The sequence below is a fragment of the Bacillus rossius genome, chromosome 1, assembly GCF_032445375.1.
Source record: "Bacillus rossius redtenbacheri isolate Brsri chromosome 1, Brsri_v3, whole genome shotgun sequence".
NCBI classification, from domain to species: Eukaryota; Metazoa; Arthropoda; class Insecta; order Phasmatodea; family Bacillidae; genus Bacillus; species Bacillus rossius.
The window spans coordinates 149850375-149871616 of NC_086330.1; the positions used below are offsets into that span (position 1 = coordinate 149850375).

The 21242-nt window shown below is 33.8% G+C and overlaps 2 protein-coding genes across 4 annotated transcripts in view; one reads left to right on the top strand and one right to left on the bottom strand.

The window, feature by feature from the left end:
• Positions 1-21242, bottom strand: part of LOC134546274 (probable nucleoporin Nup54) — a 109411-nt gene that overhangs the window by 43633 nt on the left and 44536 nt on the right. The window contains exons 1-3 of one of the 3 annotated variants that reach the window (XM_063388983.1): positions 11148-11510; positions 2958-3242; positions 1961-2032 (exon numbers count right to left, since the gene is read on the bottom strand). In XM_063388983.1, coding sequence (XP_063245053.1) covers positions 1961-2032; positions 2958-3242; positions 11148-11181 — 391 coding nt within the window. In that variant the 5' untranslated portion in view covers positions 11182-11510. Of the gene's footprint in view, positions 1-1960; positions 2033-2957; positions 3243-7369; positions 7793-11147; positions 11511-21242 lie in introns of those variants that run through there. The other 2 variants (XM_063388984.1, XM_063388982.1) reach the window with 2 other exon arrangements.
• Positions 11310-20940, top strand: LOC134546275 (leucine-rich repeat and immunoglobulin-like domain containing-NOGO receptor-interacting protein 4). The gene is made up of 5 exons (XM_063388985.1): positions 11310-11449; positions 12679-12983; positions 15356-15757; positions 18375-18621; positions 19542-20940. Exons 2-5 carry the CDS (start codon positions 12798-12800, stop codon positions 20240-20242), a joined length of 1536 nt encoding a protein of 511 aa, XP_063245055.1. The 5' UTR covers positions 11310-11449; positions 12679-12797; the 3' UTR covers positions 20243-20940.

Genomic DNA, 21242 nt, shown 5'->3' on the forward strand with positions numbered 1-21242 from the left:
TTTGATTATAGACACTGAAGTATTTTGAAATTTAATGCAACCAAAATTAATTCAATAAATAATCAGGATTAAATATTAATATAAACATATGCATAAGATTAATTATTAAATTTAGTAAAATAATGTAGATAAATTTTAATCAGTAATTAAAAACAATTAATACAGTGAATTTTTATTCTAATTTATTAATTTTTGTTATTTAATAAATAATAATGTAGTAATTTATAATGCAAATAAAGTATATGTGTGGGAACATAACTTCAGTTATATAAATACACTTGAAAAATTTATAAACACAATTTCTATCCCCAATAATCACAATAAATAAATTATTTTTAATTATTTGGACCAGTATTCAATATCAGTCATTAAAATTTCAGAAGACAACTCACATGTAGTTCCAGCCCCGCTGCTGGAATTCACTACCAGAGCATCTATTGTGACTATCGGATCATTCAATCTGCAGAATGAAAGGTTTAACTATTTAATGAAATCTCTTGGATAAAAACGAAAATGACTTGAAAAAATACTAAACCCCGGCTTGGGCCTGATTTTTAACAAGCAATTTTATTAAAATACTGCCCAACTTATCATAATTCATTAAAAAGTTAATGCTATATAGTTTACGCACACCTTAGATGACTATAAATTATTGTATTAAAGGATCGTTGTACTATTGTTTAATTTTATATTACCTATGCAAATTCATGGAAATTCAATTAACAAACGTAATTTATTTCATATTACTTTAAATTAAGTAAGAATAGTGGATATAGGCCTAACCAGTATGAAATAATTAATCCACTGGACTGAGCTATTTATTTAATAATATTATAGTAATATGATAAACAAAAATAAGTGTATTCATATTTATTTGCTTAAACTAAAATTTGTATAATCCATGAAACTAATTTATAAAAAGTAAAAAAAAATTCCACTACAGAGTTTTGAACTAGTTCCTTTAGCTTATTAACTGGGCACTATAACCACTGTGCTATTAAGCCTGACAGAAAATTGAAAGGATAATATGTATTATAAATTTATAATTGTTGTAATACCAGTATCCTTAGGTTTTTTAAAACTTAAAATTACTATTTACTATGACTATTTTACTTTACCAAATATATTCCAGGGTAGTTTCACTATCATAAAGTTTAATTTGGCACACCAATAAATTTGGTATGTCCCTTAATTTTTATGAACATGACTATATATGAGTTTATGTTAATACACATGGGTCTGCCATCTTCCTGTGCAAATTTTTTTGCATGGTGTGTGCGCATTATACAAATTCACTCTCATTATTTTTCCATACGATGCCTAAAGAAGTATAACTTCAACAAAATAAACTAAGTTGTGTAAATGATTTCTTGTACTTATGGTTAACAATGTCAACTATAGTCAACTTGTTATGTTTGACTTGATGAAAATACATTAAGTATAACAACACACCAAATCAGACAGAGGGTGAAAGAAAAATTTAGAAGTGTTTGAAACAGAAAAGTCTGAAATAATTAATATGTAGGGGAAAAAAACCATAAGAATTCAGAGCACTATCGATGAACTATTCAATGGACTTAAGTGAAAAAAATCCTTCATTCACATATACTGTGCTAGATATCCCACTCAAAAATATTTTGTTTTCCTCTTGTGTCAGTTTATTATAAACAAAATCAGATTTAATTCGACAATGTTAATAGAGCCGAAAAGTGATCAAAATATTTTCACTAGCAAGAAGGGTAAAGAAAAATTATAACTTTCTTATTTTTATTTTCAACCCATTATAAATTAATGAACCACAAGATATAGAAAGAATCAAATTACGTCATTAATCTAACTGGGTTTTTTTGTATGAAAATTTTATCTTCAAAGAAAATGAAAAGTTTTCTAAACAGAATGTAAATAAATATGACAACAGGAACAAACATTGCTTTTTTATTATAAAAACCAAGGTAATTACCAAATGCTGATCCACCAAGACCAGTGCCGAAACCACCAAACAAAGAGCCAGTAGCCGGCTTTGCACCAAAACCTAAAATCATGAGCAAGGAAAACAATAAACCAATCATATTACTAAAATCTACATTAAAAAACACTAGAAGTTCTGTACAATTAAGTAATAATGACAATCCTAACACACTTAAAGCAATGTTTTTACAAATTAAAACAATAAACATACGAACATCCAGAAAGTTCTTAATTTTATAATTCAAACACAACACAAATGTTGATTACTAGAACCTCTATATGTCTTCACATGGAAAAAAAAGTTGAGATTAAGCCAATTAAACAAAATGATGTAGTAAAACTTTTATTAGAATATCTTAAAACACTGAAATTATCAACATATGTATGAGATCCTACCATCGTAATTTTTCATATATTAACCACAGCTTGCATTACAGCTTCTGTATTACAAGTTATGACTTTTGCCCTGGGCACAAACTGATGATGACAAATGTGGACTGTGGTAATAATTATGACAGCTGTAGTTGCTCCTATGATGTAGTTACTTTCTCCAGGCAGTTAGAGATGGTAAGATTTTAGTAAACAACGGGCTGTAATGAGGTATTAAAGCTTGGTAAGATATTGTTTGTGCCCTGTCATCCTCTTTAAATGCATCGTTTGACTTATCTCAAATGCACAAAATATAATATTGCTTACTTGCAGCATGCACTATGAATGATGCATGTCTGTGGGCAAACTAGTTTTTATTTGGTGATGCTATTTGTAAAATTGATACCACAAAGTGCGTGTATCTTTTTTCTCCATAGAAAGGTGTATTTACATATTGCGTCTCCTTCTCTGTGTTGTTATTAAATGATAACATAACAGGGGTAAATAACTGGCAAAAAAAAATTTTACTGTTCGGCGCTACAAAAGAGAAAATTTGGTTCAGTATATCAACATTGAAATGATGGCACTGATGAAACTGAAACATCAAAGAGAACCCTCACCAGCGCTGGTGGCGGCCGGCTGGCCGAAGCCGGAGAAGAGGGAGCTGCCCGCGGAGGTCTGGGCACCCAGTGTCGACCCGAAGCCGAACGCTGGCGCCGGAGCGGAGGAGGCGGCAGCCCCGGAGCCGAACCCCCCCAGGGCACCGAACCCCGTCCCGGCAGAGCTGAGGCCGCCGAACCCCAGCCCCGTGCTGGTGGTCGTGGTGGTGCCCCCTCCCAGCGAGAAGTTGGGCGTCGTCGCAGCCGGCGCACCGAACCCAAACGGCCCGCTCGAGCCGAACGGAGCTACGTTTGAAACAATAACGAGCTGATGAATTAAATATTCCTCCTGTATGTTCTGAATATACTTCCGACAGTCGTTTCCGTCAACGGAGCACAGAACTCGAGCGCAGCGTGTCTTACTCCACTTCCAACTGACATTTAAAATTAAGTATAGTTTTATATTTAATGCCTTCTCGACTGTAAGAAAACATATTTTCCCATAACATGCCTTACAGGCTTTTGCCAATACTTTTTTTTTTTTAACTTTTTTACCATTCAAATTGAATTTTGAATCGAATATCAAATGGAAAATATTTTTTGAATTGAATTTAACATACAGTGAAACTCTTAATTTTTTCTCTAATTGTCACAGAGTCCAAGAAAATTTAATTCATAATAAAACAAAAAATTAAAAAGAAACATAATGGAACCTTAATAGTGTGGCGTAAAAAGCAAGAAAATAAAAAAAAATGTGACAATTAATTTTCTTAAACCAGTATAGTTTAACGTTTGTAAATTGTTATGTTGATCCAACTTATCATATATATATATATATATATATATATATATATATATATATATATATATATATATATATATATTAACATCAGCCGGGGCTTCGCCCCACGAGCCTGATCATCCTGCGTTCCCTTTCCCACCATCTTTCCTACCCGGCATTTGTATCATTACGTACGTAGCCGTGTGAGATTCAAACTGCGCGACACGAACTACAGCAAGAGGACGCTTAGCTGCAGTGCGCAGCACCCCTATAAGTCTTAATAATTATTGTTATCCTTTTCTTTTCGCCCCAAAATAGTGTCACGACGGCTATGTATGTGAGTGTCTTTTGTTTAATTAAATTATGATGTTTTGTAATAAAATACGTGCAAGCACGGACAAGGACGCTCCCTAGCGGGCGTAGGAGAACTAGCATGTAACTTGATTTAAACTATTTTCTACCACATAAGTAATAGTTACAGACGGTCTGGTCATGGATGTGATGTGCTAATTTTTATAAAGAGTTCATGTTATTTTTAATAATAACCCGGGGCACGCAATAGCTAAGATGTTAACGGTAATTGTGTTCGGCGCGAAGGGCGCTATGTTGCCTGCCGCAAGTCCTTGTCTCACCCCAGTCTCCTTCTTCAGCCGGCTGAGAGCGGACGTCTCTGCAGACACCCCGAGGACATCACCGTTGTTTCACCGAGAAGTAGTTCTGTTAAGTAATTTATCCAAATTGTTTTCTTTATACCTCGGGGCCTCTCTCGGTCGGAGAGACTGCTTAATAATTTTTTACTCTCCGGAGTTTTCGGTCATCTGTGTATTAAGTAACGGCTTGAGGCGACCATGTGCGTGGTTCGCCTCCTCACCTAATTCGATTCGTGCCTCGGGCATTTTATAATAGTATCAAGGAAGGATTGTGTAAGGGCGTGTAACGTGAGTAAATAAAAACCTACTTAATTGAGTCACGTGTCTTTGTGTTCGGGGGGGCCACGTGGGTCCTTAACCTGGTCAGCGGCGTGTGGGACACCCTAAGAGCCCACTGCGGTTAATTAGAAGCGTGCCCGACGCTGAGAGCGGGCTTGGTTAGGAACAGTTGTTGCATTTAAAATCAGGAGGGCTAATATCTCGCCGCACACGGGCCACGTAACGCCCTGAGTTAGAGTTTCAAGCCGGGTCCACGTGCCCACTCACGTGGTGGCGCCCATTATTTTCCACCAGTATTCAAACCTTAACACCAGTACGCCCTCAATATATATATAAATAGAGTATGTTTAATAACTTTTACTCAATATCACATTATTTGTTGCATATAAAAAGTCTATTTGTACTATTTGGAGAAAACTAATCCTAATTTGTTAATAAATCTTCTTAGTTTCATTAATGTTACACTCGTTTCATTTGAGTTTTTTGTGAATGAGTCCCATCTGCTATATACTAGTAACATGCAATCAAATAATCATTATATTTGAAATCTGAATCAGAAATCATATTATTTCACAAATATTGACTATTTTTTTAATACTCGCAGACCCCTAAAATATCTCACACACAGGAAAATGCTAAAATCTGCCTGTGTCTAAAGTTAAATGTATAGACAGCACAGAGAATTCAGTGGAAGGAATTAAAACATATCACAGCATAGACAAACAGTTTGTGCTGCCTATACATTTAACATCAGCTGATTTTGGCTTATTTCCTGTGCATTTGTGTATTTGTTCATCATTCTTTGTCCATTCATTGAGTTTTCTCTAGGGCATACAATGCAAACTGGGTTTTCTGTGTGACATACAGTGCAAACTGGGTTTTCTCAATGACATACAGTGCAACTATTAATGACATATGTCCAAAATAATTGTTTAAATCAGGGCTTAATATTTTGTTGACGTCGCAGAGGTGGTGAACTAAGAATGGAGTATCAAGAGAATGAATATGGAGGGGAAAAAGGAAGCACCTTGAGAAAACACCTCCAGCTCACCATTTGCCACTCTGAAGCCGCTGTGAATCGAATCCTGAAAGACTTAGTAAGCTGTGAGTAGTCTCACCACTCTTACCACTGCAGCCTGCTTCGCAGGGGAGGAGGCAAGAAAGTACCTACTAGGGGTCTGAGAATATTCAAAAATTATTCAATATTGGTAAATCATTTGATATTCAATATTCATAAATAATTTGATCGGTACTCAATATTCATGAACAATTTGTTACTTGATAAGACATTCCAAATCAAAAAATTGTTTAATTATTCATCACCAATAGATAGCCTATGCAAGTAGGACTCATTCACAAAAATATTTATTGAAAAAATGTAACATGATTTATTAAGCAATTAATATTTGTTTCTGCAAAATTATACATACACTGTTATGTGATACAAATCATCTGTGTTTATGATTTTAAATTCATAATAATACTTTGTTTTAAGTATATATTCAAATGGATCAACTGAAACCATTTCTAACTTAAAATTCTATCGTTTTAAAAAATTCATGGCCACATTTTTTTTCTTTAATTTTACACCTCTTTACTATTGTTAATTTTAATATATTTTAGATAAATTTTCTTGGACTCCTGGGAGGTGTAAAAAAAAGTTTCGGTGTTAAAAATTTTAATAGAAAAATATCAGATATTCATAATTTGATATTAGATTCAAATTAAAAAAACAGCATTCAGAATACTATAATATACAGTACATCACTAACTGATAATGGTTTATCAACAGAGACAAGCGTATTTTGTGGGTTCTATCAGTAGCATAGCAGTCTTAGGCTCACATGACAGTCGGACACCCGACTTCTTGGCACGTTCTGGATGACCCTAGACACAATAACAAGCTGGAGAAGAAGTGAGAACTCATTTAAGTGCAGTCGCTGACCTTGGTATTGGCCACTGATCACACTGACGTGGCAGTTCAGTCTTGTCTGAAGGGAAAATAAATCTTATTTATGAACAGAGATCTCTATATCCCTAGTACATATTTTTTATTACATTTTGGTAACATATATTATGGTATCCTACAAAGTCTTTTTATTCTTTCGGTTCACATGATTGGGTAAATTCTGATGTGGCTTGTTTTATACAATTTTGAACCAGTGGCAAACATTGTGAATTCCTTTATTGAACTAATCTTGTACTTCATGACTTTTAAAACAATAAATATTTATTGTTTTTTATTTACATAATATGGCCAAATCCGTAATACCTAATGGTTATAAAATTTTAACCTTTTAAAATTATAAAAATAATTTAGTTAAAACAAACAGTAGTAAAAACCAAACCACATTTTATTTTTTGATAAAGTAGCATATTTACGTCACCTACTTAAGATGTTACAAATTTTGTTAATTTCAGATGCAGAATCTTAAGTTTTTTAAATCCAATTTTTTAGAGAATGTCAATATTACTTTACTTAAGTGCTTTAAACTGGTTAACACAAAAAAAAAGATATTTTTACAATATAAACCATTTTAATCTTGCCTTGAAATTATGAACTCACAAAGCAATGTCAAAAAAATTTGGCTTTCCAGTATCTTAAACAAATGGATATAAATGTGTAGAATACTTAACAAACAAAGTAGAAAAGTGCATTACAACATTTGCAGTGTATAGATATAAAAACAGTGCAACAAAACTGAACAACAAGAATGAATGACCTGTGTATGAGCCAGGCATAGCTTGGTTGGGTTAGTATTCACAAAACATTTCCAGCACACATAAAAGTATTCTCCGGCAGAGGTGGCGTGGCTGCCAGACAACCGGAACACAGGAAACCACTGCCTTCCTGGCCTTCTGGTTTACCAGCTGCTAACTTCCTGCCGTTGAATGATTGCCAAACTGAGCGAGAGCCTCATGTTTCACTCACCGTGCCAGTCTTTCCACTCTAACGTGGACTTGCATACAGTGTCTACAAATACATTTCAGGATTTTTTCAGTGCCTGTTATTAAAATTTTACTACCTCTTTTTTATATCACATCACTTATATAATTAATAAGCATAGAGCTAGTATTCGCAGGAATGAGACAATTTTTATGTTAGCATTGCTGTCAGTTACAGGCACACCCATCAGTAATCACATAAATGCATACAATTAAACAAGTGTAAAACAAACACGATAACAGTTTACGCAAAATACTAGACGCCACAAAATAATTAATACTCACTATGTTCAGTAAAAAACTGATCCATCTATTAAATGAATTAAAATTATTCATGTTTGTAAACAACTATGTTTTAAAAAAAAGCTTAAATGAGTTTTAGTGGTTATATTTATTTGAAGTAATTTACTAGAATTTAACCTTATTATGTGAACTACATTGGCTACCTAAATTTATTGTAAGACACTCTGATACACATGATAATTCAGACTGTCATGATGTTTATCTGTTTACGTAGTATATAAATAACACTCCGTAGTTCCGTAACTGGACATCTCAACCAGTAATAATTACAGAATTACCATATTACTTGGCAGCACTATGTTAGAGAGCTAAAAAACTTTTTAAGAGAAAATTTACACATCATTTAACTGGACAGTCACTGACTATTTATTTTTGACGTGCAACTATAAACTGATGTGAGGCATCAAAAAACAAAATGTGAGTTAGCAAAGGGCTGCTGGTATATTAAAGTTTCATAACTTCCAGTACCGTTACTGCTTTCTTTTTACCCATCCCTCAGTTTCCTTCAGTTTTCGTGACTTTCATGACCTGTAGACACACTGATATGCCACTAGCTAAAGTGTGCACTGCAGTACATCAAGTTTACATCAAAACTAGAAACCAGCAACACCAAAAGATAAGCTATAACTCACGAGTCAAAACCTAAAAAGTTCAGTTTGAAAAAATAAACTGCACTTTTATCATGATGCTTGGTTTGATTTATAAATTTTCTGGTTTACTACTGTAGGCCATATTGACAGCACTTGAAAACAGGAACAACAAGACTAGTTTCCACCAGAGCAAGAACTCATCTTAGTACCTCCACCCCCTTTTTTTTAAACCAACCAAAACAAAAACCTTTCCCCAAAAAAGTGTGGGGTACTCTCTTCTTTCATTTTTATAGTGACTCTGTCCTAAAGATTAGCCATTTTTGGTAGAAAATTTAAGACATCTGATAAGAAGCGTGCGTTTCTCTCTTCTTTCATTTTCTTAATTACTTTACCCTAACAAATAGACATTAGTGTTAGAAAATTTAGACAACTGATTTCAAGCACCCCATGCTTTTTTTCATTAAAATTAATTGTTTTGTTTATTACTTGATTCTTATTTTGAGCTTATTAAAAAAATTATATTATACAGAGTTGTAGTTCATTCTTAAGCTTTTAAACAAATTACTTAAATTGAAAGATTTTTTCTTTTACGTTTTAGTTCATACAACATAGACAGCATGTTTTTTGAGCTTTTTAAAATATAATTTTAATTTTTTAATTTTTAGTTCATATTTAATTAAACTTATCATAAATTCCTCGAAATGCAACACAGAATCAATTTGTGTCATTTGAAGCATGGATATAACTATAAATGACAAAGAGCATACTGATACTCATAGACTAATCATTCTTTGATGGAAAACAATATTACTCTATGATAATACGTACTGAAAGTCAATAAGTATTATATAAATGGGGGAGCTGAATCGTTGCCCGTTGGATGGGCAACCCTTCAGGATTTTTCTGGCAATTGTTTGTTTGTACAGCGACTGGAAGTTTAGGTTAGGTTAGGTTAGGTCACTTTACAAACTAACCACTGTCAGAAAAATTCTGAAGGGTTGCCCATCCAAGGGGCAACAATTCAGACAAGCTTTCAAAAACACCACTGTCAGAAAAATCATGATGGGCTGCCCATCCAACGGGCAACAATTCAGACAATCTTTCAAAAACACCACTGTCAGAAAAATCCTGATGGGCTGCCCATCCAATGGGCAACAATTCAGACAACCTTTCAAAAACACTACTGTTAGAAAAATCCTGATGGGCTGCCCTTCCAAGGGGCAAGTTTTCAGGATTATTTAAACTCTTAAAGGAGCGTGTTTTCAGAAATTGGATGGGCTGCCCTTCCAGTCTCTGTAAAAATAAGCCACTGTCAGAAAAATCCTGAAGGGCTGCCCTTCCAATGGGCAACAATTCAGTCGCCCCATATAAATGTTGTGATATGTTTCTCTAAAAGAGTGGCTCAGTTAACAATATTTTTGAGAAAAAGAATATAATTTTGTTGAAAACGGCCAGGACTCATCCTCCTGAGAGAAGGGGGGGTGGGTGATTGTTGACCCACCGACGTCCCACTTGTAACACTCCTTGAAATGCACCACAAAATTGATTTTCAGAGTCCCAAAAATTTTGGAGGAAATTAATTTCCCCCTCCACTCCTGGGGTCATCCAAAGGGCCGATGGTGCCTGAAGACCTCGAGAGCACGTCAGAATCAACAGACTTCAATTTTCCTGAATTTTGAAAAATCGAGAGCAAGTGAACACCCCTCCAGGAGAAGGGCAGTTGAACCCCCAGGGCCCATTATACACCTTGCTTAGGGGGGAGGAGAAGCGGGGCAGCCTACCACCAGGCAAATTTGCCACCATGCTCCGGCCTTGAGGATACACAAAACACATGGTTGTTGCCAATAGCTCGAAAATAGTGATTTTTTGCCCCTATGACCCTCCCCTTATCTCTTTAGGTTATAGTCATGAAATTATTGATTTGTCATCTGGATTACATATACTTGCAAAGTTTCAAATCAATAGAAAAGTTTAAATAAAATTTTAAGTTTGATTACATAATTACAAGTGAATTATATTTTTTATAAAATCCTCAAAATGTACTACAAAATCAATTTTCAAAGTCCCAAAGATTTTGGGGGCAAGTGACCCTCCCCCAAGGAAGTCCAATGATGCCCAAAGGCTCCGGAAGCACGTCAAAATTAACGTACTTTAATTGTACCAACTTTCAAAAAATCAGGGGTACATGACCTCTCTCCTGAGGGGAGGGGGATTTTTGAGGACCCCGAATGACTCGGAAACACTAGAAATAGAAAGAAAATACATTCTTGAAATTTTGTGGTTTGGACAAACAAACTCCACCACCCCCCTTCCCCCTTGAGGGGGGGGGGGGGGGGCAGTCTACTTCAGGCAAATTTCCCACCATTCCCCGGACTCATGGATATACAAAAAGCATGGTTATTGCCCATAGCACGAAAGTAGTGGTTTTCTGCCCCAATGCCCCTCCCCCCCCCCTCTTACACTCTTCGGGTCAAAGTCATAAAATTATTGTATTGTCATCTGGATTACCAATACTAGCAAAGATTCAAATCAATATGACAATTAGAAGTAGGTTCAAATCAACTTACAAGATTTGATTACATAGTTACAAGTGAAGCTAATAAAAGCATGTTAAAAATTATAATAACTTTTCCATGATAAAACAGCACACACTGCTAATTACCAAATAAAGTAATCAAGCCAACTTTATTTTTCATGAATGGACACTTTAGTTTAATTTCCTGAACTGTTCTTTCTCAGTACTGTGCTGACAAGTTGATTGTGCGGAGCAGACTTCCGAGTTACTCATCGGCGCGTGTTTCTCCGGCGACATCACTTCCTGCAGCTGAACATCCTGAAGCGAGACGTCACCACTCACCGACACACTCTGCCAGTATATCTATCTCACGCAAGCCACAATGACCACCCATTTCTAGCCGACTGCACAGTTGTTTAATGCTTGGAGGAAGACTACTGTGTAATCTCGTAAGTACAACACATTTACTAAAGCAGCACTTCCTCTTTACATTGTAGCATCGTAAGGCAATATGCAAGTAGGATAAGATCTATCAGAAGCAAAAGAGGAAAAGCAGATTGCCTAGGTCCTCTTTAGTTGAAATAACATAACAGAAATTAAAATGAAAATAATACTTTTGTAAAAATATATGTACAGATAAATAAGAAAAACTAATTTGAAATTCATGAAATTCTCAGTAAATGTCCAAAGTACCAAAAAAATATATATATGTGGTAAGTTTATAAAAATTAAATATTTGCAGAAGTAGACAATTCTATTGATAAAATTTAAAAACTTTTGAGCTATACACCACATCTTGTTTTTTAGCTATATTGTCACATTATTTATGCAATAATTTTCACCTATGGCTAATGATATCTGTTACAGCATATTATGTAATTGTATTATTTATAAAATGATAATTTTTCAAGTAATGTATATAAATAATTATAATAGAACATTTAAAATACTTTTGTAAGATGACACAAAGGGCCTTTGTGTTAAAAATGTAGTTTAGAAATTACAATCATCATGAAACATCAATTATGAATATTAAATTAACTGTAATACAAAAACTTCATAAATATTGGCATATAAATATATTATGCATTAGCCAGTTTTTTTTTTTAATACATCATCTTTTTTGTCTAAATGTGTTTTTGCCCAACAACTATGCTCCTTAAATGCATATAATAAGTTTATACGATTATGTGTTTATCAAAATGTTGTCAGAAAAATCCAATTTTTTAGTTACAGTATGTTACTAAATGTCAGGATAATACATAGTTCAAAAAAATTATACACTTATTTTTTGTTTTCCTTGCAATATTTTTTTTTATTGTACACATTACTTAAATTAAATATTTGTATAGTGAAATATATCAAAAGTATATATAAAAGTGTATTTAAAAATTTAAAATTTCCCTATTTTACACATAAAATGACTACTAATCAATGTGATTGTACCTTAAATTAAGTTAGTCAGCTATATAACTTGGAAACTATGTAACAAATAAAAGAATAATTTTAACATTAAATATTTACTAAACCATCCAAGCACATCTCATAAAGCAACTAGTATGATATTAGGTAATTAAATAAAAAGTTTTACACAATTGTGTAACAAAAAAGTTAATTTAATTTTGGTCATTGTTTGTTAGCAAATACCAGTTACCTACACCCTACATTATGACATTAGGAATATCTTTGCTGCACTGGGCGACATCCCACCCGGAGCTGCCAAGACCTTCGATAAAACTGCTCGCGGCTAACGGCGTGGGAGAAAGAACTCGTCTCTGCTCATCCCTTTCACCCAACATGAGAGGCATCCTCATCGTTGCCACGCTTGCAGCGTCGTTGTGGTCAGCATCTGCGAGCGAGACCCAGTGTCCCTCCCAGTGCGTCTGCAGCCCTAACTCCCGGGCGAAAGGACGACTACTGCCAGGCCGGGCTCTATGTCACACCATGCCACGTGAGCTGCCACTCTTCATCACCACATTAAAGGTACATTAAGACGTCTTTTACTACCAGTCTTAAAGAGTATAACTTTGCATGTTACATTACAAGATTAATATAAGTGATCTCAAGCTTCAAAAAAAAAATTCTAGTCAAATTTTGAATTTCTGGAATCAGTTAAGTAACCATATCCCCCTCCCCCCAAAAGAAAATAAAATCATACATGCTTAGAATATAAAATCACAACTAGTAATCAGTGTTTGTTTATTTATTTATTTATAAATTCTTTTGTTCTGCGACATGGAGATGAAAACCAAAAAACACATTTATGCCCTGAGAAACAAACACTTCAAATCAATAATCTCAACAAAATAGGTACAGTAATAAGCCACTAACAACAGACAGCTTCTAAAGTGCCACAGTATTTTCTCAGGCACTTCATATATCCATAAAATGCTACAAAACTTAATAAAGAGATCATATATTATTTGATATATTAAAAATTTATTTAAATATCATAAAAATGATTGCAAGTAAATTATGCATACTGTAGCAATTATATATTGTAATTAATTACCTATTTTAATAAGTAAAAAACTTTCCTTTTTTTTTGTAATGAGCAGAAGGCTGCAATAAGATAAGTCCACATGTTTTTTTTCTAATGGACATTCTGTCATAAGCATATACATTTATTAAACAACATGTAAATTTAATATTCTGCAGGCTAAACAATAAACTAGAATGATTACTCAAATTAGAATTATTATAATTTCTATTTCAACCAGGGCCTATGAATGGTCTATCTTCTTAATTCCAGACTCCCAGACACTATAAAAATTTATGGACTTGTTTCTTATGCCATTAGTGTCAAAACTACATGGTCTGAGATTTCAACTGGCATAACTGTTCTTTTCCAAAGCTCACCTACTTGTTTCATGCGTTCTTCACGAGGAGTCAGCGAGTATTCAAAAAATATTCTGTATTCGTGAATAATTTGACATTAGAGTTACAACATTTAATATCAACAAATTTTTTTGATTATTCGTTACCAATACATACGCCAAGTGCCACTCATTCACAAAAAATTTAAATGAAAGTGTGCAAATGTATGAAGCCAACATGATTTATTGAGAAATAAAAAATAATAGATATGTTTTCTACAACATAGTAAATAGGCCTACATGTATTTTATACGTAACAAAATATTTGTGATTTGATAAAAAAAAAGTATTACTAAAAATACTTTATATACATATATATAAACAGCTGATTGACAAATCAATTTAAACTTGCAAAAGTCTCATTTGTATTGCCAGCTATCTTCTGCTTTATTGAATTTTACACTACCTACTCTATTGTGGTTCCATATATACACATCTTACATACACAGATGCACGGTGTGAAGAATGTTTCAACTTCGACTTTCCAAATATTCAATATTGAATAAATAATTTGATATTTGATTCAAAATCCAATTAGAGTAAAGAACACACAATTCACAAAATCCAATTATTCACGCTAGCCAGAGTAACACATACGTTCTTCGGGTACCCGAATCTGCGCTATTTAAAGCCAAACCCGTCTTGTCTCTATACTGATTTTGCTACACGAAGGAAAAATCATGCAATCTTTTCAAAATAGGTAGTGATGATAATGATGATTCCTTGATAATAGTTTAAGGTAATGCCATGGTGGTGAAAGCACACCTAGGTTTTCGTAGCACGATGATTCTAAGGTTTACTATTGCCTTCCACAGTAAATAGGAGCAGAGACAAACAACACCCAGTCCTAGACCCAGGAACAAAAATTCCCCCAGTGAAAAAAACCCTGACCCAGCTAGGAATCAAACCTGGAACAGTTGGTCGGACGAAACAGGTTGTGCAATACACTAAGGCACCAGCCACTGATTAGGTGCTTCACAAGAGACTACAATGAAGTTTGTACAATAACATGGTTTATAACTTCTTTTAACATTATTAAAAATTAAGGAGTTTTTAAGAGCCCTTTAAGGATTTAAATGTCTTCAGATATACATAAAATATTAATATATTAATTTTTTTACTCATAGTTTACTATAAGTAATAAATATTATTTTAAAAAATTTGCTGCTTTAACATTTACAAAAGAAATGCTGGTAAAAAAACTATTTGAGGAGCTGAATACCATTGTGAAACACTCACAAGTGCATGTCTTTGCTGCCAGAGTCCAAAACAAAATAAAGAAATAAACACAACATTCTTAATGTGTTTTTAATTTTTAAGTAACCTGAATAACATATTTATTAAAGAATTTTAAAGGATCTATGGTGAGATATAAGAGCAATTAATGGCTCTTAACAAAAAAATTAATTAAAATAAGGGCCTTTTAAGGAAATTAATGAGGCATACGAACCCTGAATAACAATTCCTTCATTCTCACAGGTTCACAACTCTCAAGTGCCTAGTATCACACGAGACAGCCTCTCAAGGGTCATGGGCCAACTCGATGAAGTCATACTTGAATCGCTGCATATAGAGTCAGTAGAAGACGGAGCTTTCCAAACTGCAACAAACTTAAGGATACTCAAGCTGTCCAGCAACAAATTAAAAGATATCACCGCCGGGACGTTCACCAACTGCACGAAGATCACGGAACTTCACCTGGAGGAAAACGACTTGGACTTCATCGACGACTATGCTTTCGTGAGTCTCGTCAACCTCGAGGAACTGTACCTGCAGAGAAACCAGCTGACGCACCTGCCCTCTCACCTACCACTAAATCTCATCAAGCTAGTCCTAGCCACCAACAAAATTGGACCAGATTTTATCAACAACTTAAACCTGGTGAGTAAACTTAACAATCATTTACCTCAATCAAGTAGCCTGTCCAGGGTCAAAAATGTCAACAAAATAAAACACAGATGTACCAACAAAACTGGACAAAAAAAAACTGGCAAAATAAGTTGAAGCATCTTGTACCTCCGTCATTTTATCTCCACGTTTCAGTGACATTGTTTAATCAATAGTCCGTATTTTTGTTCCAGTTACGAACTAAGCTAGTCATTTAAATTAAAACATTAAAATCTATTTCTTTTTAGTCCAAACAAATTTAAGCCTACATCCAGGTAATGAATTCATCTGCAAGAAGTCAGATTCATAAACAGTTTTGAAAAAATTATTTCTTGTTTACATCACTAAACCCAAAAGCAAGTCCCTTCCTTGTGAGTCAACATTAACTACTACACTATACAATAGTATAACTAGAAAGAAATGTCTATGAGAAATATTAGCCCTATAGCTTAATTAATTAATTTAAAACATTAAAATATAAGTTTTTGGTAATTACAAAGCTTACTTACTATTCGCTGTTAAGAAAAACTTGAAAATAAAAGATACAAAACACAAGAAGTTAGATTAAAACATAATAATGAACTTAATTTCATAAAGATTAAACCTGAAAATATAAGGAAGAAATTTTGAATAAATATTGAAACTTAAATGTATATTCATTTTCCTACAGTCACATGACTTGAGGAAGAATATTCCTCACAATAGATGATTTAAATGCATTTATCCTTCAGAAACTTTTCTTAAATATGCAAAATTATGCAATTCACTTAATTACCAGTTCAGATATACTACAATTGAACATATTAACCAAATTTTTTTTTGGAAAGTGGAAAGAATATGCTTACAATGATGTGTTAAAGGGTTGGGTTTAAGGGGACATGACAGTATTAGGGAATTATTGAATATAAGTAATTAAATTACTGATACCAATTGATTTTTAAGAAAACAAAAGTTATTGTTACAATTTTAAAAATTATAATTAGTACTGTAATCTACCTATTAATTTTGAAAAGTAATCGCTACATTTCGGTAACTGTATCATTTTTATTATTAAGTCATTTCACAATATATTTTATTTCTGTTTCCATACATTTGTAATTTAAATTATATGTTAAATTCCACATGCATCTAAGATATTTTTATGTGAACTATCGGATTGTACAATATTTTATTTCAAGACAAAATGTTTTCTGTTTCATTTTACTTGACATGTGTATGTGTAAAATCTAAAACAAAATATGAGACTATTAATATCATAAAATATAAAGGGAAAGAGAGATAAAATGGCTCTAGGGTATCAAATTAAGTACTGGTTTAATTTTTGTACTTAACTAACTAATACTTTAAGTTGGATAAGGGCTCTACTAACCAACACATGACTAACAAATGTAATTTTACACAAGTCTAACTAGTTGTTTCAGGTGACGTAATTTCCCAAAATTCAAAAAGTATTCATTAATTTCTACTTTATATTAGTATTTTCCACTATAATTTAAAAAAAAATTGGTCCAAGGCTATCTGTTCATTATATAAGCTATAAATATAATGAATTAACATTCAATGCTAAAAATTAAATTAAAAAAATTTTCAGCTGAAATAAAATTTGATTTATTGCTTTTGGAATGTTTTTTGTTACTAAATTACTTTGCTTTAAAACACACAGTAAAGTATATAAAGTGGAATATAAAATATTTAAACAAAATTTTATACATAGATACAATTCAAAAATTTTATTTCAGATATTTAAGTTGACAAAAATTAATTCTTTACCTTACAAATTTTTTGAAAGATTCTTTATTCTAAGTGAAGATGATTACCGGAATGAGTTCAAACTACAGCCAGGGCCAATACCGTCTCCAATTACTTTCCCACTCCCCATTCAACAAAAAATGAAAGTAAATCACATTGAGATTCCTGAGATTTGAAAAAAATAAGTGACCCCAGCTTGTATTCCAGAAAAATCATTTCATTATTTGTTTCACTAATTCACAGGACATAGCTAAGGACCATTGTCCAAGCCAACATTCACAGCCAAGTATAAATATTATATCATCTAGAGTCACTCCCATGAAATAATCAGTTATTTCTGTCTCCAAATGCTGCAGTTACATACTGCAACCTGCTAAGTGATGCACTCTAATAACAAAGAAAATAAAATGATACATTTTATTTGTGCTTATCATGTCAGTAATTTAGATAAATAATTCAATTTCAAATTGATAAATCAAAGATATACACATATAATAACTCATTATAGATCTGTACCTATATGCATTACCCTAGCCTCAAACAGAGAGCAGCTTTTCAAATCAAACTTTTCCCACAAAACTTTTTTTCTTCCCACAAAATAAGGCAGTTTTTAGTACGTCAGTGCAATAAGCATGCATCTAGTATTGTGAATGACAAAATATGAAACCAAAAGAATAAACTAAAGGATAACATTTCTGTAACAGCAGATAGTATATTTTTTTTTTATTTTACAAGCTTTACATTTAACTAAGTTTGCAGGTTTTCACTGCTATTGTCTCAATTAGCTTATGGATTCCAGCCTCTGGGGCAACTGCTACCCTGACCAAAACTTGACTTCCTCCCACCTCTACCTGGGTCGCAGACGCACCTCACGACGCTGGACCTGTGCGACAACCCGCTGGGGAGAGTCTCCCTGGACGCTCTGGCCTCGCTGGGCTCGCTGCAACACCTGTGCTTGGAAGGCAAGGGCCTCGGGCTGCCAGAGTCGACGGCCAGCCACATCCCGCTGCTGAGCCACCTCAGCCTCGCCTCCACGACCAGCGCTCGGCTCGACGGAGCCACCAGGCAAGAACTGGCGCAACTAACCGCCATCACATTTATTCAACTATGTAAGTCAAAAATAATACCATTTGATCTAAAATATTTCAGATCAGTGTTCATCAAAATGAGGTAATTTCATGGTGATTAAACACCGGAGCAAAGCTAGAAAATAATTTTTCTGAAAAATATAACTACTGATTATGTTTTTACAACATGCATCATTTCATGTGTATTCACAATAATAAAATTTCTCACTAATTTTACAAATGTTTTGAATGTTTAAATGTGAACTATTGGCTGCTCAGTAACATGACATGAATTTATAATTCTACATACTTTTTTATTACTTAGGCTAAACATCTTCTTGACAGCGAGGTTGTTTGAAATAGTATAGGTTATATATATATAACCTCTCCTTTCAGGCCCCTTTTTATCTGCCTGTACTAGTGACAAGGAATTAGAATGTGTATAAAAATTATTTTGACCTACCTTTGCAAATGTACAATACAACATTTAAGTGTTGCACATAAATCGGCTCTTACAAGTAGGTGCTCAAACGAACCAATCACAATGCTGGTCTAATTTCTAGCTGCTTTAAATTAGCACTATGGCCAACAGTAATAAGAGAGTAAAGCAACTTATGGTTTTTTATATGCAGAAACTTCATATTTGTCATGAAATAGGCTCTCTGAAAAAAACAAATGTTCAGAGTTAACAGCTTCAGAGAAAACGAGCAATTAAATTTAATATGAAAATTAGCAAACATGAACATTTTACTAGTTTTGAAATTTACTTACATAATCGCTGTAGGGGTTATTTAAAATCAGTGCCCCTGCATACTTCCTTTCAACAACGTAATAGCCTATATATATAATGGACTAATAAATTTTCTAAGCTTTGGAGTCATACAAACACACTACCACGTAAAACAATATACTAAAATTGACAACGTAACTTATTTACGAATGTATTTTTTTTATGTTCACAGCTAATTACAACATTCTAACCTTTAAGTTTCTGGAGAAACTAACAAAAATAACGGAAATCCATCTGACAACTGTAACTATCAGTGACGAATCGGGCAAAGAATTTGTGGACTCTTTTTCCCAACTTACCACCCTGGCCATTATCAAACTGGACAGAAGCCCTCAGTTAGCTGAAGTGTTTACTCAAAATGCCCACAAGTTCCAGCTCAGGTTCCTCCACACTCTCAGCCTGAGAGACGACGGCCTGACCATCTTACGCCCTGGTGACATTCCGAGCCCAAACCGGCTCACACTGGACGTCAGTGGGAATCCCTTCCACTGCGACTGCCACATCGAGTGGCTGCAGGACGCGCACGACCTGCAGGACCAGACAGGCACGCTGTGTGTGACCCCGGTCGAGCTTCACGGCCGGTCGCTCAACACGTTCACACCAGGGAAACTGAACTGCCCAGCAGACGACCAAGACGCAAGCTCCTCCGGCCACTACAGTGAACACGACGCAGAAGACACAAACACCCACATCATCGTTATCTGCGTGATTGCAGCACTGATAATCGCAGTTATCGTCCTCGCAGCGGCCTACTTCCTCTACAAGAAGAGGAGGTGCATCCGCATCTCTCCCGAGACTGAACTATACGACCAACAACAGCAAGTTCAAACTGTTCAACAGATGCATTCTAACGACCACTTACTAAAGAAGTAATGCACAAAATGAAAGAACATCAGAATTCACTACTCCAAAATTTTATTCCTAAATGCCAAGTGTAGTATAAATGTAATAATTTATTATTTTTTAAATAATTCACTAGTTTGATGTAAAATAATGCAAGAATCATTTTCAAGCAAAATTATTGAATTATGGTTTAACTTAACAGTTTTGCCATTGCTCCAAATTATACTAAATGTTAATGTAAATGTGATGCTCTGCGGATAAATCTATGCTTGCATTTTATTTTTATTTAACTAAATTCTTCTCAACAGTAAGGTATTTCGTGAGGTAATTTGAGACACAAGCAGAATTATTCTGGAACTTCAGGGAAGGAATCAGATCTGGCCAAAACCATTCCCACATGTGCCTAAAATGATTTTGAGAAACTATAGAAAACCGAAATGGTTAGGCTAAGATTTGAACTAGAGTACTCTGGAATGAGCTGGTTTTATTTGCAAGATTAAAAAGATTTAGTAATTTTCAAAATTTTGAAGTGGCTATTGTACTAACAACATAGCATTGGGAACTTAACATTATTAAATCAAAAATTTAGTTAGCTAGTTATATAATCATCTGAGAAATCATGTAATACGTTTTTGTAAGATGTGAATATTCAAGTTGTATTTATTCTCTTTTGATAGTAATTTCTACCAAATATTACAAGTTAAATAAAATACTTAAAAATTGTGAAAGGTTTTATGTCATCAGGTCTGATTACCACTTTATTATAATTATTACAATTCCACATAACATACTAATGTTGCATGATACTAGATTGCAAAAATAATATTATAATAACTAACAATTTTAAAAAATCCCTTTCAGCACAGCCTAAAGGTGTAAGTAGATTTTGTACCTATTTCTTCTAGAAATGTTTTGGAAACTTCTTTGAACTCCTGGAACATATTAAGAACTTAATGTATATAACATCCTATAAATGTTCTCCAATATTCCAAAATAATATATTAAAAATTTTCTCCTAATCTATGCAGCA